At 45.8% G+C, this 21121-nt stretch overlaps 1 protein-coding gene across 2 annotated transcripts in view; it reads left to right on the top strand.

Annotated features, from left to right (window-relative positions):
• Nucleotides 1-546: 546 nt before the first annotated feature.
• LPIN1 (lipin 1) overlaps nucleotides 547-21121 on the top strand; it is a 72252-nt gene continuing 51677 nt past the window's right edge. For both annotated transcript variants that reach the window (XM_014597322.3, XM_006258873.4), the window contains exons 1-2: nucleotides 547-617; nucleotides 20497-20697. In XM_014597322.3, the coding sequence (XP_014452808.1) occupies nucleotides 20506-20697 (192 nt within the window). In that variant the 5' untranslated portion in view covers nucleotides 547-617; nucleotides 20497-20505. The remainder of the gene's footprint in view (nucleotides 618-20496; nucleotides 20698-21121) is intronic.

Below are 21121 nucleotides of genomic sequence, written 5' to 3'. Positions count from 1 at the left end.
CCAGGAGGGGTGTAGGATCCTTTCCCAGGGCCAGGTCCAAAGTCTTTTAAATCCAAGGCAAGAATCCCATTGGTTTCAGGGAGTTTTGCATTAGACAGTAAAGGCCTTATGCCAGGGATAGGCCGGGATGAGGGCCACTTACTGAGTTTTGGCAAGCCACTGAGGGCCTCATGACAGGCAGCCAGGGGCAGATAAATATTAATTTTCTAAATTTTGTAGCGGCCCCGCGGGCTGGATAGAGTGGCCTGGCGGGATGCATCCGGCCCGCGGGCTGCATTTTGCCCACCCCTGCCTTATGCTATAAGGTGCTGAGTTTCTCCCCTGAGATTCTGAGACCTTTAATTGCTACTGATATCACCATGTGTGTTGGGGACATTCAGGGCTGCACAGGGTCAGGTTTCAAAGGAGAGATACTTGATCTGGCTGCTGCAGCAGCTGGGTGTAACGCAGGAAGCTGCAGTGTTGATGCTTTCCTGATTCCCCCTTCCTTCCCCCTCACCTCCTCCCATGCCTGTGTCATGTTGGTCCCTCCTTCAGGGCGGGCACAGAGCTGGGAGAAGGGAGAATTGCCATCCCTGCAGCCTGCTGTTTGCACACAAAGACAACGCAGGGAACAGGTCAGTGAGTAACTGAAGTTTATCTTGTTTTTCTCACCTGCACTTCTCCTTGCTTGACAGGAGGATGGAGTGGGTAGGCAACAACTGCTTTTCTGCCTTCTGGTGGCCATGAGGGCTGTTGATGCTGCCTTTTTGAGGGGATATATAATAAAAGGGGGAATTGATGATATTATAAAGCAACAGAAAGATTTGGTGGGTGAGTGAGTAATATGAGAGGAAGAGCTAGATTTTGTAACTGCTTTGAGACTGTTGCTGCCCACTGATTTTCCTGGTGGCCCTGCTGGAACTGTCTGGCTGGATTTTATAATCTTTGGAGCTGTGAGCCTGCATGAGCAGGCAGGTCTGTCAGCCTCTTCTGGCCTGTCCTGCCATCTCCTCTCCACTGATGGAGTGCAGCACTGTGCTTTGGTGGGTCTGCTCTGCTGGAGCACCAGCTGCTCTGCTAACCTTAGCACCCTGGCTTGGTAATGACTGGAGTGGAAAGAATAACCTTGGCAAAGGAGTATAACTTCAGTTTTGTTTTCTTGGTTATCTGGATATTAATTGGTTTGCAGAAGTCAGTGCTAGGGTCTGCAGATTCCCCTGGGCACTATACAACAAGCTCGGAGGAAAAACCCTATTTTTTCTTTTTGCCTCAGTCAAAAATGAGGAGCTAGATGTCATCTTTAATTGTTCATGCTTAGGACAGCCTCAGTCCTGTTTCTAGAGAAGGCTTGGAGGTAGGATATGTGAATTCTAGTCCCAGTTCTGCTACTGACTTGCTGGGTAACCTTGAATAAGTCACTTAAACCTCAGTACTTCACATTTCCCTTCTATGTTTACTAGCTTATATGAAATCTGCTGCTGCAAACTGCTACATTAAAGTCACTAGACTATCCAGCCATTCTGTATGGGGGGAAGGAGAGGGAAGACCAGGCCAGGCAGAAATTTAAGGTCATAATGGAGCTTATTTAGATGGTAGTCAAATTTGACAGGTAAAGTGGAACTCTTCCTTTTGCTCTGTTTCCTTTTGTTTTCTTTTACAACCACTAATACTTGGCTTATTTAATGACAGCCCTTTCTGTCTTTTAATGAGAAGAATTTAAACTATTACTTATATACTTTAATATAAGCTTTCTTGGGAAGGTTGCTATATTCAGTCATCATTTGAGACACTGCTTCAGTAGAAAAGAGTTTATGTAGTGTGCTGAAGAAATGATGTTTTTTGGTATGTGTTATGTTTTAATTATAAAGAACAGTGTGCTTCAGACATTATACAGTAGATTGTGATAATAACATTTGGGTAATGCAGAGGCTGTTTTCATCCTTGGCATTATAAGCTTTAACTACTATAGTTTGGGACTGATTTTTTCTTTTCATATGTATGCTTCCTGACCTACCAATAGATCTAGTTTTTTCCAAGGTGATTTTTTGTCTTTTGCTTGTTTTCACTGTGGCAAAAGAGATGCATTTGAAGTTTTAAGAAGCTGTAGAGAAGGATTTCTTAACATCCAGCACTTCCCATTATAAAACCAGTTGTAAATGTTTGGCATATTTTAAAACTGGTATTTAATTTCCAGAAGAGAATTTGAAACTGAAAACAAAATGAAAAATAAGTTATCTGACAGTTTTGTGTACAAAGCTGGATAGGATTGCGTCAGGTGATGGTTAGTAACACTAGTTAGTAACCATTAGTCACATTAATGGTTTTAGATATTTTCAGAATCCTTTGCATGTTTAATAACTTTGTTTTAATTTTCATATTGTAATTCATTTAATAAAATATTTAGTTTTAATTACATATCAAATCTTTATGTTTATAATGTGGACTACATGTCAATATGTGCTTTCTTGCCTTATGTGAGCACCCTTTTATGTCAGTTCATGGATACAATTTATTCTTAAGCCTTCTTTCTATGTGTCCTATAGTTGTGTTGCATATGTCTGGAGAGCTATTACATACATGCCTGTGTGTGAACAGATAAAAAAAATAAGGGTTAGATTTGAAAGTCCCCAAATCCAGAAAATGCAGAGTTAACGTCTAAGAAACAAATCTTGCTTTGTGTTTATACACTGTGCTTATTGTTGAAGAAAAGGAATACCAGCCCCTGACAGGTTTCAGCACGGATTTGAAAATATCCTGAACCCTGTGTAAAAATTCTGGATTGCCTTTTAATACCTAAATCTCTTTGGAGGTCAGTGGAATAAAACATATGTCAGCACAAGACACAATCTTGTGTATTTTCTCCAGTTATTTCAAAGATTTCTAAATATCAAGCATTAGTTGAATAGTTTTCCTTCTATTCTAATACCTCAGTTCCTCCAGCCATTGAGCTTATCACAATCTTTAATGTGGTTACCTCATGCCACCTCTATGAGATAAGGAAGTTCAATTATAGCTAGTATGCAGATAGGGAAACTGAGGCATAGAGAGAGATTATGGGAATTACCAAAGATTACACAGGAACTTGTCTGTGTGAGAGAAGGGAACTGAACCTTGCAATGAATGTTAGTCTGGGAATAAATCCCAGGTTAACAGCCCAGCCCAGCTTTCTACTCTTTAAATGGGAGAATTCAGCAGTGGCTATTTTTTGCTTTCCAGTTTGAATTTGCTTGTTTTTTTAGCATTAAGCCACTCTTAATAATAATTTACATCAATACTGTTTTGTTTATATAAAACTGCCCTGACGTGCTCCCAGGCCTTTTGGTGTGACAGATCCTAAAAAAAGACTGCAGCTTTACAAACAAACCCATCAGTTTTTTTTTATGTTGGTAATCTGAGTGAGATAAACAAATACAAGCATTTGAACACAGGCCCTTTTGTTTGACACAGTTTTGTTTCAAGCAGGAAATTGCAGAAATGAACTTGGACCTTGAGTAGGAATTGGGCTAAAGAATGTATTGGATATTTTAAAAACAGCATTAACTCATCATCATATACATTAACAAAAGTCAGATTACAGGACACCTAATAGTCAAAGTGTGTGTGTGTGTGTGTGTGTGTGTGTGCATGTGTGTGTGCGTGTGCGCGCGTGCATGGTAAAGGAGAAAGGATAGATTCTAGTAGGTAGGAAGCTGGTGAGGGTGAATTTTCTCATACCCTACACACTTAACCATCATCTATTCTAAGAAGGCTCAGGGGGTGGAAACACAACATGATTATTAGTGTAATTTACTACAGATTTTACTCTGTACTACATTTTACTCTGTAATAAGGAGTGGGTAGTTGATCTGCTGCCCCAAGCTGTCTGTCTTCAGTAAGCACTATTGTAGCACCCGGCCATTAAATAGAAGGGGATCCAGGTTTGCTTTGAGTGTACAGCTTCCTGGAGATGAAATTATGTACAAGAATGGTGTTATAGCCAGTACCCTGGTATAGTTTACACTGGGCAATAGTTATTCCTAACATTCAGAGCAGTAACTTTTACTCTGGAGTGGGATGACAGCAGTGTAGACCTGTGTGCTGTGTATACACTCCACTTTTATTACAGGGTAAAGTTAATTTTGGCTGCAGTAAATGTGCTGTATGAGTGTACCCTGAGACTTAGATATGAGCCTTGGCTAAATGGTATATGGTTATATACAATTAAACCCTAAATTATAATAGCTTTTATAGCCTATAGTAGCCACTTCTGTTGCTTCCTTTTATTTACATAACAAGTCTAAAGTAAACTGTTTCACCTGACACATTGGCAGTAAATATGTGTTTTCAAAAGCCAGACAGACTATAGTTGGAGCACCTAGGGTCACGTAATATCCTACACAAACTACTTCAGCATACTGGAGTACAGGAAACCCTCGCTATTTGCGGGTTCAGCAGTCACGGTTTCAAATATTCGCGAATGCTGAACCTGCATCTTAAATACACTTAAGGGAGCTCCTCAGGAGCTCCAGGCTTGCTGCTGTTGGGTTCCTGCTGCCGCCAGGATCCTGCCACTGCCGCCATGCTCCCGCTGCCGCCATGCCCCCGCTGTCACCAGTGCAGCTGTGCCACCCCCCCAGCTGCCGGGGGCACTGCGTTCATGAATGCAGACAGCATTCATGAATGCAGTGTCTTATTTGCGGATATTGCCATTCGCAGGGGTTACAAGAACATATCCCCTGCGAATGGCGAGGTACTCCTGTAAATGCTTCAAGTAAATGGGTAGATATTTCTTCTTTTGGGCTGTGTGTGTGGCTATGTGAGTAGGGGAAGGAAGTTGTGGTGACTTTTGCAATTGTTGCCACCCAGACAAGCATTTCATAAAATCCGGAGAGACCAAGGCCATCTGCTGGGAGTTCTCATATATTTGTACTGGTACCTAAATACCTTGGGGGAAATCTATGTGTAAGTGATGTGATCAAGGTCACATAAGAATCCTGAAAGAGAGCAGGGACTTGGATCTCCTAAGTATTCAGCACTGTTCAAACAACTAGAACTTCTCTTCTTTTCTTAGGGAAGGATTCATCCAGGCTTCTGGTGAAGATTTATTCTACAGACAAGCTCAGGCAATGTTGAATCTTTATCTGGAATTTGCCCAAAAGATCAGGGGTTGGTGTTCACAACTGTCTTCCTGGGTTGGGCTCATCACAAGATTTTCAAAGTGATGAGTGATATTTTTGTTCAGTTCATCATGTTTTGGTGCGCAGCCTGTTATTCAGAAACTGTTGGTCACCCAGCACTAGTTACCTCTGAAAACAATGGCCAAAGGTTTTTTTGGCTTTGTCTTTCAGTTGTAGAGTAGTGCATCGGATTTGAGAAAATTGACTTTACATGAACCATTCATAGCTAGTAAGTCAGTTACTGAGGTTTATGTTTAGATATGTAGCATTCATCTCAGGGTTGAAAATATACATCCAGGGGATCTTCGTTTGGAGGATTTCCTTTCCTTTACTACACTTTAAGCGTAAATCTTTCCAGAATGTAAAATCAGATAAGACTTTTTCTTGGCAAAGAATAAGCCTATAGAAGAATGGCATTAATGGATTCGTGTTGAATAATGTAAGCAAGGTTTGTTTTTTTTTAGGAACCCCCCTCCCCCCCACCAAAAAAAAAATTCAATAACAGTCAGACGCAGGCTGTTAGTACTTGTTTGTGAAGTTTCAAATGATAAACCATGGGAAAAAACAAAACAAAACTTCTGTATTAGTGAGAATCAGGACTCACTCAATTGAAGGAGCCAAAATCTGATCATGTTACAGTTACTCTTTTAGGTTTTGCACCCTGGTAACCAAGACCAAGGGAGTGATTTTTACTAGCTGTAATTCTTGTAACTCTCTTCTCACTAATTGAGCTATGGCCGTTTATGCTGGCTGAAACTTTCCCCCCAGATTTTGGCTCTAGCACCAACAATTAGAAGATTGCAGTGAAATGCTTTCAGAAGAATGTAGTGTTTATTGAAGGGGCCCTATACATTATTAAAAAGTGATTGCTGTTCTGTTGTGATAAGACCTGTTTCTTCAGTTTTGGGCTAGAGTTGCACTCTACAAGCATAACAAAAAAAGACCTTTTTACATTGGCTTATATGGTTGCTTTGTGGCAGATTGGTGCTCAGCCCTAACCACACCAGCTAAGTTATGGCTAAATTTATATTTGGTGTGTAACCATTAAAAAAAAAAAGCATCCGACTGAGGAGCACAGGTCCCATTGAAAATTAAAGGGACTTGTATTTATATGTAACTTGTGTGTTTTTGAAAATCCTACTTGGGGAATGTCAGTAACTTTACAGAAGGAACCGTGATTCTTTCCCAAACATCTATCAGTCTAAACTTCAATATCACACAGTGCTAGTGGAATAAATATGAGTCTCTGGAATAACAGAGACTTGCTGGGGAGCACTGTCATGGATGGGTATAAATTGTTCAGGAAAGATGGGCAGGAGAGAAGAGGAAGAGGAGTTGCACTTTATATAAAAGAGCTGTATGACTGCTCAGAGCTCCAGTATGAAACTGGAGATAGGCTTTTTGAAAGTCTGTGGGTTAGGGTCAGAGGGGAGAGCAACAAGGGTGATGTTGTGGTGGGGGTCTGCTATAGACCATCAGAATGGGAGGATGCGGCAGAAGATCGGGCTTGGCTTAGCAGGGAACCCTTCAGGAAACTAAATCACAAAAAGGAAGCTTATAAGAAGTGGAAACTTGGACAAACAACTAGGGAGGAATATAAGAGTATTGCTTACTGGAAAGTGCAACTGAAATTGCAGCTAGCAAGGGATGTGAAGGGTAACAAGAAGGGTTTCTACAAGTATGTCGGTAACAAGAGCAAGGTCAGGGAAAGTGTGAATGGGGGAGGCAACCTAGTGACAAAGGATGAAGAAAAGGCTGAAGTACTCAATGCCATTTTCACCTCAGTCTTCACAGGCAAGATTAGCTCCCAGACTACTGCACCTGCCAGCAGTTTAGGGAGGAGATGACCTGCCAACAGTGGCAAAAGAACAGGTTCGGGACTATTTTAAAAAGTTGGATATATATAAATCCATGGGGTCAGAAGAGATGCCTCTGAGGGTGCTAAGATAATTGGTCAATGTGATTGCAGAGCCACTGGCCACCATCTTTGAAAATTTGTGGTGATTGGGAGAGGTCCTGGCTGATTGGTAAAGGGCAAATATAGTGACCATATTTAAGAAAGGGAAGACGGAGGATCCAGGGAATTACAGACTGGTCAGCTTCATCTCAGTCACTGGAAAAGTCATGATACCTCAAGGAATCTATTTCTTAGCACTTGGAGAAGAAGAAGGTGATTAGGAACAGTCAGCATGGACTCACCAAGAGCAAGTCATGCCTGACCAACCTGACTGCTGTCTATGATGAGATGACTGGCTCTGTAGATGTGGGGAGACCGGTGGATATGGTATACCTGGACTTTAGACAGGCTTTTAATAAGGTCTCCCACAACATTCTTGCAAGCAATTTAAGGAAGTATGGGTTGCATAAACGGATTGTAAGGTGGATAGAAAATTGGCCGGGTTATCAGGCTCAGAGGGTAGTGGCTAATGGCTCGATGTCTAGTTGACAGCTGGTATCAAGTGGAGTGACCCAGGGATTGGTCCTGGGGCTGGTTTTGTTCAATATCTTCATCAATGACCTGGAAGATGGCATAGAGTACACCCTCAGCAAGTTTTCAGGTGACACTAAGCTGGGGGCGTTGTAGATATGCTGGAGAGTAGGGTTAGGATTCAGAGACACCTAGACAAATTGGAAGTTGGGGCAAAAGAAATCTCATGTGGTTCAATAAGGATAAATGCAAAGTCTTGCACTTATGATGGAAAAATCCCATGTACCAGTACAAGTTGGGGGCTGACTGGCTGGGCAGCAGCCCTACCGAAAAAGGACCTGGGGGTTACAGTGCACAATAAGCTGAATATGAGCCAACAGTGTGCCCTTGTTGCCAAGAAGGCTAGCAGCATACTGAGCTGCATCGGTAGGAGTGTTGCCAGCAGATCAAAGGAAGAGATTATTTGGCACTGCTGTGGGCACATCTGCAGTACTATGTCTAGTTTTCGGCTCCCCCCCATTACAGAAAGGATGCAGACAAATTGGAAAGAGTCCGGTGGAGAGCAATGAAAATGGCTAGGGGGCTGGGGCACATGACTTCTGAGGAGAGGCTGAGTGAACTGGGCTTATTTAGTCTGGAGAAGAGAAGACTAACAAGGGATTTAATAGCAGCCTTCAACTACCTGAAGGGTGGTTTCAAAGAGGATGGAGCTAGACTTTTCTTAGTGGTGGCAGATGACAGAACAAGGAGCCATAGTTTCAAACTGCAGCAAGGAAAGCTTAGGTTAGATGTTAGGAAAAACTTTCTCTCTAGCAGGGTTATAAAACACTAGAACAGGTTACCCAGAGGGGTTGTGCAATCTCCATCCTTGGAGGTTTTTGACACCTGGCTAGAGAAAGCCTTGGTTGGGATGATTTAGTTGGGAATAGTCTTGCTTTGAGCAGCGGGGTTGGACTAGATGACCTTCTGAGTTTCTTTCCATCCCTAATTTTCTATGATTCTATGGTGAATGTGTCAGGATGAGGGCCCAGGAGTGGCCATGATCCCCCCTGGTGGGCGTATAACTCCTGCCTCCCCATTCCAGCTCCTTGGGTCCCTGCCCTTTTCCTCTTGTCTGCCACACCGTGATTGGATTATTTTATTGAAAAATGGAGGCTGCCAGGAAGTTCCAGACAGAGTCTTAGCTTGTTTTGGCTAGCAGCTCCCTCCTGTACCTAGCTGACTCCAGTCCTGTCCTTTAAGTGGGGTCCCTGCTGGCTCCATCTATACCATAAGACACCAGGTGCCTTAAGGGCTATTTGTGGCTTTCTTCCACCCATTTAGCCATGCCCATGACTTGCAGTTGGTACTTTAAGTTGTTCACTAGGCCTTATCCCAGCCCTCAGCCCTGAACTCAGGCTGGGCTGCTTCTGCTACACCAATCTTCTGCCCTCGGAGTCTCTGACCCTAGGCTAATCTGTTCCTACTGGCTTTGGCTCTCTCAGCCTCAGCCTGCACCAAGCCACAGCCCTCTGTGACCCCAGGCTAAGCTGCCTGCCACTGAGTGCCCACCAGACACCCCTCCGTGGCTTCCACACTTCCCTCATAGCCACAACTTGGTCCTCCAATTAGCCTAATCAAAACATAAACACAACACAAGTACAATGGCTGTACAATGAAAATCCCCCTCCAACTCTGGGCCATAACTTCTCCGTAAGCTATAAGTTTCCCTTAGCTCTTCCCTTGTAGCGCTCTTGGACAGTTTCGGTGCCAGTCAGGCTACGTCCCATAGCCATTTTGCTCAGGAGCTCCTCTCTTTACAGCCTGCAGGGCCAGACTGGCTTCCTGGTCTCAGAATCTGGGCTTATGTGCCTCCAAAGCCCCATACCTTCCTATTAGGAAGGCAAAGTATGACAATGATAGTTCTAGTTCGTTTATTGTGGCACCTGCTAGCAATGGACTTTTAGGAGGGATTTAAGGAAGAAAGAGGTGATGACTTGGATAGGTCAGTCTAGGCTGGGTTAGTAAGATTTTTAAAATGACAGCTAGCTATTTCTGTTTGACAGTTTTCCAGAAAAAAGTGCTTTCATCATAGGCTCCAGTCTGCAATGCACAATGGTTTCTAAGGCATGCCTGTTGAGCTGGCTTCCACCAGTTGGCACTGTTCCCACTGTGCCAGCTGCATTGCTCCAGCTTTTGGATCCCCTCCCTTCTCTGGCTTTTGCTTCCTGCCCTCATCTCAAAAGGTGGGAGGATATGGCATAGCACAGCCTGTGGGGCTGGGGGGGCCCACAGCCAGAGAGCGAAGAGTGAGGCTGGATCACCTGTGCAGGCAGTGCAGCAGGGAGGGGGGCAGGGGTGCAGGGGGGCACGGAGTGTGCAGTACAGTGGGGAGGCAACCATGCAGCATGTGGTCTGGGGACCCTGTAGCTTACACTGGTGAGTTCTGCAAGGTGTGTGGCGCTGATCTGCTTAGAAGATGAATAGCCCTGGCAGTGCTGTATCAAAGGGGGGGAGGGGGGAGGAGTGGGGCGACCACCCCAGGTGCTGCCTGGCTGGGGCGGGGCATGGGAAAGAGCCGTGAGTGGTTCATTTGGGGGGGTCGGGGACAAGAGGAGGGCAGCTCCCGCTGCTGTGTGTACTCCTAGGCAAGCACAGAGGGGGGCATGTGCCCCCTGGATCTTTGCATGAGGTGATGGTGGGCTGTCACTGCTGGCTTTACCCTGGGCACCAAACTTCCTTGCCATGGTATTGAGCCCTGGTCTAAGGGATAAATGGAGTTTAGGAGACACATGAACCCTCAAAATTAGGTGCTATTACTGCAGGCTGAAAATGATGCCAGATGTGAGAAAAGTGGGAAAAGTACTTTTATTTTCTTAGATGTGCCTTATCCCAAAGTGTCTGTCCATGAGTTCTTGTTTAGTTGAAAGAACAAAACTAGAGACAGATGCTGTGCAGATTTTTGTGTGTAAAATGCCTTCGTTATGAATTTAGAATGAAATGTCCTCATCTTTTCCAGTAGCAACAGTATTTTTCTATCCTGCAACATTCACTGAGAAAGTTCACGTCTTTGTAAAATGCATTCCTGTGGAGACCTGAGGGCTACTCAGTTTTGTATAAGCAACAAGCAAGTACTAAGGGTTATATCCTCTGACCTCACATCATTTACTATTGAAGCTGCTGCTGTCTTGATAGTGAAACAGGCAGAGACTGTTTGGAGCAGCTAAAATAAAAAAAATATCACCCAAACCATATACAGTCTCTTAAGGAATTGAGGAATGTTTTGTGGAATATTGACACTTGAAGGAACTCACTCTAAACTCAAGTTATAAACTCAGATATCTTGGGCACTGAACAAGCTAAGCTTTGGATATATTATTATTTAAAGATTAAATACAGTGCGATTTCAGAATTTAACTTACATAGTAATTGGCCTTAGTAGCCATTTCATTCCCTAAAAATACAGTCCCTAAAGCATGTTTTTAAGCATTCAAAGCAATCTGAAAAATTTTCCAGTTCTTATCAACTGTGCCTGGCGGTCAGCAATTTAAGATCATTACATTCTATTTACGGTTGCATTGTGGAAATAGGTCAGGAAATTGCAAAATACTCATAAAGATGGAATAACATTTCCTTAAGGCTAAAAATTGTTATGCATTAAGGCTTGTCCAACACATGGGCCGCGGGCCGCCATGCAGCCCACCAAGCCATTTTATCTGGCCTGTGGCGGCGGCAGCGGCGGTGGTGGGGCCGCAGCGAGGCGGGCAGGGCCAGCCCACAGGCCCCAGCTGGCAGCGAGGGGAGGGGAGCTGCTTACCCCCATGGGGCAGCCCCGCGTGGGAGGCCAAGCAGCAGCCACTGGTACTGCCAGCCTGTGCCTGCCTCCTTACCCGCCCGCTTCAAGCCAACCCCGCTGCCCTGCCCTGCCCTGCCCTGCCCTGCCCTGCCCTGCCCTGCCTCACAGCAAGGCCAGTCTCCCCCTGGGCGCTGCAGCTCTCTGGGCCCGGCCACGCACACGTGAGGCCTCGAGGGGACCGCTTCTCATGTGCTGCTAGGGATGGGAGGAGCCTGGCCTGGGGGTCTGCACCAGCCAGCAAAAGCGGTGGTGGAGCCGTGTGCCGCTCAGGACAGGACGAGCCTGCACCGGTCAGTCCCAAGCGGCACACGGCTCCGTTGCTGCTTCTGCTGGCTGGTGCAGACCCGGCCAGCCTCCTCCCATCCCCAGCAGCACATGGGAAGCTGGCTTCAGCTGCATGCTGCTTTTTGTAGATGGTGCCAACCCGGTTCTGCCCAGGCGGGTCCTGCAGCACCATGTCAACCCGGGCATGGCACTGGCAGGCTGGGTGGGCCCCAAGTTAACCCCAGCCTGGCCCCATGGCTTCTCCAGCACCAGGTCAACCCGGTTGTAGCCAAGCGGCTCCTACAGCACCATGTCAACCCGGGCATGCATGCCATGCCAACCAGCACCATGTCAACCCCTGCAACTTCATTGGTGTCAAAGGTCACGTGACATCACTTCCTGATATGATACCACTTCTTGTGATGTCTTTGAATATGGCTTGCTGGCCCACTGGGTGATAAAAAGTTCATGATCTGGCCCCACATTCAAAAAGGTTGGACACCCCTGGATTAAACAAACAAAGTGCTAGTGAGATGCATAGTGTCAAGGGCCTTTGGCTCCCTGAGTTGAAGCAGAGGTGTTAATTACCTTCCTCTGTGGCTCTTTGCACCCTAAAGGGGTTTTATGCTGAGGGAGGACAGGCAGACCCCCCTGCATGGGTCAGTCCCATGCCCCATCCCTGCAGGGCAGGTCCTTCTTGAACCCCACTCCCTCCCTCCATGACAAACTTACCATCTGGACTCAGCTGCTCTCCACATGGCCAGGCTGTGCTCCTGGCCACCCATGTGCTGCACTGCAGCTGCACACATGCACATGGAGCTCTGCATACTCCCTACGACCTTTTTAAGTACCCCTAGGGGTATGCAGACCCCTGGTTGACAACCACTGTTGCAGGTGTTCTGTTGTGGGGGCTGTCTAGCAGAGCCTACATAGTAATGAGGTATGGGCCAAGGTAAATGTGGCCATGAAGCTTTGGTACCTTTTAAACTGTCTTTACATTTGATTTAGCTGAAAATAAATTGCATTTTGCATTGTATCTTAGTTAAAAAGCAACCCCTAAGTAGAAACTAAACCAATCATTTCAAAGCATGAGCAATTAAAAGTCTTTATCTAGGGTCAGTTCATTCATGCTATCCCAGTGCTATTGTCTCTGATCCATGCAAGCATTCTGCCAAGAAATGGCGCAATTGAATTCAAGAAGCTAATGAGTGTGTCCCTGGGCACCTATACATGTGCTGAAGCTTGCTTTGATGCGTGCTTATTAGCATGTTTAGAAGCAGACGCGATTAATCGAGTTGGCTGGAGTGTGGTAATTAGCACACTCCAGCAGCATTGGCATCTTGTGCATTCACCGCCCCCACACTTCAAAATGGCAGCAGGGGTGCTTTAACTAAAGCTTGTTGAATGAGCCTGGGAACCACTGAGCACACGTAAAGATGCCCTGTTTAACTCTCTCCCTTAAATGTGCATTCAGGAAGGTATATACCTAATATACTGGGAGATTAGCATGACTTTCTTGAGCAAATAAGGTTCTTTTCCTGTGGGCCAATTATTTAAATATTTTGTTTTCTAAATGCGTATGTCAGGAATACAAAATACTTCCTGAATTTAGCAGAATAAGTAAAGCACATGAGCCACTTCCTATATGTGCAAATTAGTGTGTTCTTTGTTTGCATATAATTGTATGCATCTTTCAGCTAGCATAATTGGACTGTGCAGCAAGCATAGAAACACAGAACTGTACAGGGTCACTGAGCATTCACCTGTATTCCCAGACAACCATTTGTTCAAAGAAGCCACAAGGTCAATGCAGCTATGTCCAGTAGAACCGTGACCCTCTCACCTTTTCAGTGCATGAACCGTGACCCTGCGCCTTTTCAGTGCATGAACTGATTACTTAATTACAGGAAGTCCTCAGACTTACGATGCAATTGGTTCCTGAAAACTGTGTCTTAAGTCAAAATGTCATAACTTGGAACTAGTTTTCCCATAGGAACAATGTTATAAATATGGGATTGGTTCTTTCATGATGCTGGATACAGCTGCATCCAACTGGTAAGTCTGGTGTGGTGGAAGGGGAAGGGGAAGGGAAAGGGAAGAAGTGTGGCAGGGGGCAGATCAAGGCCCCCCATGGTGAGGGAGGGGCTGGGGCAAGTTGCTCGTCTGGTGGCTCCCGCTGCTCATCTGGGAGGGCATGGGGGTTGTGCCCCCGGATCTGCACAGGGTGGGGTGGGCAGGGCTGGGGCTGTATCAGGCTGCGCTGAGAGCAGCAGCTATGCTATCCCACTTCTCACCCAGCTGGGACGGGGCGGACACAGGACAGGGCTGCTGCGCTGCCTCCGGACAAGTGGCACGCAGCAGCAGAATCCTCCTCTTCCTCAATGAGCCATGGCTCTGTCCCACACCAGCCCTGCCTTGGCTGGGTGAGCAGTGGCAGGGTATGGGGGGGCGTGTGCCCCAGGATTGGGGTGGGGCGAATGGGGCCAGGGTTTAACTGGGCTGCGCTCCGGGTGAGTGGCAGGACATAAAGGGGGGCTATGGTCCCCACTATAACCTCCGCTCTACCACCCACCCTTCCCCACCCTGCTGCCCACCCCAATCTAGGGCCACAAGCCCCCCCATGCCCTCCTGCTGCTTGCCCAGCTGAGGCAAGTCAGGCATGGGATGGAGCTGTGGCTCATGGTGGGGGGGGACCAACTCCCACCACTGCATGTCACTTGCCTGGAGGCTGCGCAGTGGCCCCTTACTGCCCCTGCCCTGCGCTAAATACCACACTCCAGAAGACTTGATTAATTGAGTCTGCTCCTACACTTGCTAATAAGCATGCATCAGAGCAGGGTTCAGGCACATGTATAGGTGCCCAGGGATACAGCTGCATCAAGCTGGTAAGTCTGGTGTGGTAGAAGGGAGGGGGAAGGGAAGGGGTGTGGTGGGGGCAGATCAAGGCTCCTCACGGTGAGGGAGGGGCTGGTGCTGGGGCAAGTTGCTTGTCTGGTGGCTCCTGGGGCTGTACTGGGCTGTGTTGAGACAGGGGACTATGCCCTCCCGCTGCTCACCCAGCTGGGGTGGGGCGGGTGCAGGATGGGGCCACTGTGCTGCTGCTGGACAAGTGGCGTAGAGCAGTGGGAGCCACCCCTCCCCCAATGAGCCACAGCTGTGTTCTGCATCTGCCGTGCCCTGGCTGGGCGAGCAGCAACAGATGCAGCCTGGTGCAGCCCTGGTCCCACCCACCCTGCCCTGCCCCATGCATGCCCCACCCATTCCCTCCCAGATGAGCAGCAGGAGCCGCCAGACGAGCAACTTGCTACAGGGGGCCTTGATCTATCCCCACACAGGCCTTCCCTTCCCCTTCCCCTTTCACCTGACCAGACTTACCAGCTGGATGCAGCTGTATCCAGCATCGTAAAGTCGAGACCCGCATCGGAAAGTTGAAACAAGGTGTCAATTTATAAACTTCTTAAGTGCCATTCGTTGTAACTCAAAGACTTGTAAGTTGAGGACTGCCTGTATAAACATGCGCTATTCATTATACCACTTAGTCCTTGAATTTTTCAATGAGAATGTGTCACCATTATGAGCAAGATAATTGAGACTGGGAACCCAGGATAAGGAAAATAGCACTGGGGGTGAAGGAAAAAAACAAGAGGAGACTGTGAGTTAACAGGTTGCAGGAGAGATTGAGATGGGATAAGGTATTGGGATGGATGTCTGGGAACAGCTCAGGAATGACGGCAGTTGGGTGGAGGAAAGGGAGACAACTTAAAAGAGGGACTGTAAGGTAGTAGGAGAACTTGAGACTGTTTATACAATTGAGGCTAATCTTTGTGGCGTACATACCACAAATTTAGCCCTGCACCCCCTAAGAGTCACTCTGATCCCTCTCCCCTACCTAATCTGCTGCTTTGCTTTCTGCTCCCTGCCCTTAGCTCCCTGCCCAAGAACCTGCTCTGCTTTCTGCTTCCTGGCCTGCGTTCTCTGTTTGATCTGATACTTTGCTTTGTGCTCCCTGCTCTATCTGTCATTATACTACTTGTTTCCTCTCCAGTCTGCTGTATGGCACACAGAGAAGCTGCCTGTGCCACTTGTGGCATCCTATTTTAGGCAATGAGGATAAGACAAGAAGCCAGGGGAGACAAAGCACAGACAGAAGTGACAGTTTTTGCACAATCTGGCTACAGAAAGTGGTTTATAGTCATGACCAAACACAAGTGTACAGCTGCAGACTCCTTCAAAAATGGCCGACTGGGTGAAAATCTGAACCCTCATTGCTCGAGGGGTCAGATGAAGACATTTCAAAACACAGCATCTTCTGTAACTTGTGTCTGTACTGCCTGTCTGCTTGTCGTTGTCCTCAGAATGGGAGAGGGGAAAGAGAGTGGAGGAAGTTTGGTCTGGGGTTTTTTTAACCCCCGCTGGAGGTGGAGTGGGTGTATTGGAGCACCCCCTGAGGTGGGGGGTCTCCAATTCACCCACATCACCCTGCAGTGCTGGCTGGGTTACCCCTAGAACAGTGGTCACCAACTGGTCGATCACAATTGACTGGTCAATCGGGAGCCTCTGGCAGTTGATCTCAGTCTGTGGTAGCTCGGGAGCAGTGGGATGCACATGGGGAGTGGCCAGGATGTAGTCTGGGAGTGGCGGGATGCACGTGGCTGGGGTGAGCTGCACCCTCTGCCACCAGCACCAGGCAGGGTGAGTGGGACAATCCCCCTCCCTGGCCCCTGCCACTGGATGAGTGGGGCCCCAGCGGGGCCAGGCCAGCGGAGAGTCAGAGCCTGGGCAGCTTGTCCAGGCACACGAGGGTGGAGGGGATGAACTCCCACCACTGCACACACCCTGGCAGAGGCCCGGGGGGCACATGATCCCTGATCTGTGTGCAGGGTGAGGTGGCTGCCTCTGCACGCTGGACTTTGTGTCCCAAGCCCCACTGCAGCCATTCAGGGCCCTAGACTGAGCTCCCTTTTCCCCTCTCATTCTGAAAACAGGACAGGCTGGCAGGGAGCAGGGGCTGTTGCTAGGGGGAGCTGGCTGCAGGCTGCAGCCAGCAGCTAGTGAACTTCTTTTTGTCCAGGGGATCGTTGTAGCTCAGAACGCTTCCTGCAAAGCATTGTCACTTACAGTGGGGAGCTGCATTTCTGTCTGCATCCTTAGACTCGATGAAGAGAGCAAAAAGAAAGGAGATTGGAAGTGAGAGCCATTTGAGAACAGGGATGTGGGACTGACCAGGGGTTAGGGAATTGGAGGGGAGGGAAATCAAATGAGGAGTTGGGAAGTGGGAACTGGGATCGACTCCACATGGAAACTTAAAATATTATGCTGGGTAGGTTGGAGGTGACTGAATGGCTAGAAAAAGAAACTGGAGAGTGGGATGGAGACTGGGATGAAGGTCTTGGAAGAATAACATTACAACTTGCTATGTTAGGAGACTTATAAGTAGCTTGGGAAATGAAGTGAGACTGGTTAGATGAAGAGAAAGGGGAACTTAGAAGAGAAACCAAGGTTAATATGTGTATATCGTTTTTTTTTGATGCATGCCTTGGGGACGGTGCAAAACTACACTCACAGATGTAACAGGAGTCCATGGAAGCTGTGTTTTTGAGCATATAAATGTAATATAATGCTAAATAGTCTGAAAAAAATCAGGTCCTAAGCATTTCAAATTAGGCACCCAAAATTAGACCTTAATCTTTCTGTGACTTCATTCCTATCTGTAAAATGGTGAACATTATACCCAAATTTTACACAGATGTTGCAAAAATAAAATCATTTACTTTTGAGATTCTGTGATTCTATAATGACAAGCACCATAGAATAACTTACATAGAAACAATAATTTTATCATCAGTAAAGAAAGCAGGAAGATGCGCAATGAGTAATGAGGAGAAAAAATATTGAAAAGCTGCTCATTGAAAGAACACTGCTCATCCTGAGTGCTGAATGAAGCAAAGTTTCTGAGGAATAGATGGTATAATCATATAATTACAGACTGCATCGTACCCAAGTGCCCAAGGAGGGTGGATGAAGGTTGAAGAGGCAACCTTAATGCTGATATTTCCTAACTTTTGCATGCTTGACTTTGCAGTCTTACTGATGATCTCGAACAGGGTCAGGGTGGATAAGAATCAATGATTTAAAAAAAAATGGATTTTTTATTTAAATCAGATTTTTTGATTTAATTATATATTTTTATTTTTTTGTTAAGATGCTTTTTAAAAATAAACTTATATAAAGATAGTTTTAATGTAAGATACGTTAAAGCTCAAAGATATCATCAAGGAATAGGGATTATAACTTCTAATTATATACTGTTTGAGACATTAGATTCACATTAACATTTTTAGACATTTTATAAATTGTTTACAACAGGCCATGGATTATATTGGGTGTCTAATCTTTTTGGGTTCTCAGAGGCTCCTCTATAGATTAGTAAAGAGTAAAGAAAACTGATCTACCCAATGGAATTCAGGGCTCAGTCTGGAAGATCCCATTAAGCATCTCTGTGATGCTTAGTTTCTGTTCTCAAACTGTGGATTTGTGTCTCGAGGTCACAGGCAGACAAGGCTCTTTGGGTAGATGTGACCAACTATTTAGTTGGTCTAATCTTTTATTAGACCAACTAAATAGTTGGAAAAATTGTTCTTTTCAAGCTTTTGGGCACAAACAGCCTTCTTCAGGAATAGGGAGAGTTTGTTGTCTCCAGAGATAACATTCATGTTAGCAGTATATGGAGATGAGAGATAAGAGACCTGATTACTTACCCATCAGCCCTATTGTCTCTCCACACGTTTGTGCACACACAATCAAGCCCTTACTTTTCTCTAAAAGTGCAAAGTTTCAAGAAGTTAAATCAAATAACAAGAATGCTCTTTTTGTAGAAAACGATTAAATCAAGGCTTCCTGACCAGTGATTTAAATCATGAGCAGCCCTCCCTTCCCCTCCCTTCCACAGTACTGAGCTGAGGGGGTGGGCATGGCCAGGTGCCCACAGGACCTCTGATTAGGGAGGTCTGCCTGCACGGTCACAGGCTTTTCCCCGCTGGCTGCTCAAGGGGCGGGAGTGTTGCCAGCCCCAGCCCCGGGCTAGCAGTCTGAGGCAAGGGGTGTGCGCAATGTATGCATCTGTTGATGATACGGAGCTTTTCAATCTCCCTTTCCCTGATTCTTTATACTGCCTTCAGCAAACTTACAGGCACACAAGCCAGCAGGGGGCTGATAACTGGTTTCAGCTATTTTCAAGCTGGTTTATGTGCACTGAACATCTGTTCTGTTACAGGTTTAAACCAGTTTCTAATCACTTAAATGGGTTTGTGTGTAATGTCTGTCCCTAGCCAGAGAGTTTAAGTGTATTTAAGTTAATCATTCTGTTAAATGTTTTCTCCAATTTTGCCTAAATGTTTTAACACATATAAATAGGTAACTGTACTAAATAAATCCAAGGGTCAGGAAGAATGCATCCAATCAACCTGTAACAACCAACAACTTATCTGTAACATTAAACACATTAAGGTTGGGCCAAACCCCCCATATTTTATAGTATGCAAAGTCAAGTGCTGAAAACCTATGAAATGCCAGTATTAAGATTACCCTGGGATCTTAATGATGTATTATGGTACAGTTTGATTACGTGACTGTATATGATTTTTTTTCTACATGAATAGTGTTATGAATTGCAGCCTCTCTTATTAACTGGGTTGGGGAATGAGGTGGTGACCTAGGGCATGTGTAGACAAAATGGGGGCCCTAAATTGAAACAGTGGATTTTAAAAAACACCACTTTAGTTTAGAGCTGATTAAACCCCCATGTCGTGCACACACCCTGCTGACTTACCTGCCTCTCTAGTGGGGAGGGAGGGCGAGCTGCCGGCAGGTGGAGAGGCTGGGCTGTGGAGGGACGGGCGCTTCCCTCTGCGGCAGCGGTTGCCCCCTTTAGGCAGCACCCGCCCACAGGCACCCAGCTTGGGTGGTCCTGGGGGGCACTGTAGCTGTTTAGGTAAGCACTGTGCCCCCGTGCAGCTCAGGCAGGCAGGCTCCGGGGGGGAAAGAAAAAAAGATCAGAGGCTTGCTGCTTTTCTTGGGCAGAGCTGCTTTCCTGGTCTGCTGCCAGGCTGCCTGCAGGGCTTCCCGCAGAGCCATGGAGCTGCACGGAGCCCAGTGCTTCACTCTGCGTCTGTAGGGGCAGCAAACTAAGACTCCTCAACAGAGTTTTAGTTTGCTGTGCCCCAAGTCATGTAAGGTGCATTATGCTGCCAAATTTCCTACAGCAGCTGGAATTAATGCGCAATATGCTGCCGAGGCGGGCAAACACCGACACCATTAAAGTGATGCAAAAGCATTTAGTCCACTTTAAAGTGTTGTGCACAGATGCCTCTCGTTTCATCTACACACAGCCCTTAATGGCAGTGGAAGAAAATGGATCAGCTAATTGCTCGTGGGCCAACTGCTTGCCCATGTGGTTCTGGGCATGCTCAGCATTGAGAAGAAAAGAAAGCAAGTTCTGTACTAGGAGAAGAAAAATAATTGATCAGTATTTAGAAGCTGCAGAGTCTGAAAGTCTGGTTGTGGTTTGGATACAAAACAACCCTCTGAAGTTTGGGAAGTAGTTAAAACTCTTTGCTGTACAAACCATGCTTTGTTTTGGACTTCTGAAGTCCATTCCAAAGTACAATGACTGTAAATAAATTAAACTGGGTCTCCTGACTGTATGTGAAATCACATCTTTTGTTTTTAATATGAAAATAACTGATTACTCAAATAAAAAAAATTCTGGAGTCCTAAGAAGTCTTGACAGGATAATAAATTCTGATTGCATACATCTTTGTGTTTTCTTTCAGGCACAAACCATGAATTACGTCGGGCAGTTAGCAGGCCAAGTATTTGTCACTGTGAAGGAGCTCTACAAGGGATTAAATCCTGCTACATTGTCTGGATGCATTGATATAATTGTTGTACGCCAGCCAGATGGAAACCTCCAGTGTTCCCCTTTTCATGTGCGCTTCGGGAAAATGGGGGTTCTGCGTTCTAGGGAGAAAGTGGTATAACAACTTTTGTTTTTTTCTCTGTGAAAAAATCCTAATTGAATTGTAGGTACAGAATGTTACAGTGTATCAGTCCAGGCTTTCCTTTGATGCAGGTCATAAAATACCAAAAGTAACTTCAAGGTTTATTTAAAATGGTTGTTACAGATGGTATTAGTTTAATACAATTTATAGATGGTTGACCGTAATGGGTTCAAATCAAAACAAAACAGGCAGGCAAATTTATTGAATGAAAATGTACTTGTCATGCTTTGTGCATAATTTCATCAGATGTAGCTATTTTATGTTACTACTTGCTAATGTTTATGGGAGTATGCAAGTATATTGATAAATATATTAACGAGAGTACTTCTCAGAATTTTTTGGTATCTCTATAAAGATGAATTTAATAATCTATAAACCCTTGTAATAAAATATTTGC

The sequence above is a fragment of the Alligator mississippiensis genome, chromosome 1 (assembly GCF_030867095.1).
Source record: "Alligator mississippiensis isolate rAllMis1 chromosome 1, rAllMis1, whole genome shotgun sequence".
In the NCBI taxonomy this organism is placed as follows: domain Eukaryota; kingdom Metazoa; phylum Chordata; order Crocodylia; family Alligatoridae; genus Alligator; species Alligator mississippiensis.
Note: the sequence above shows the minus strand (reverse complement) of the source record. Positions and strands in the feature narration are given on the sequence as shown.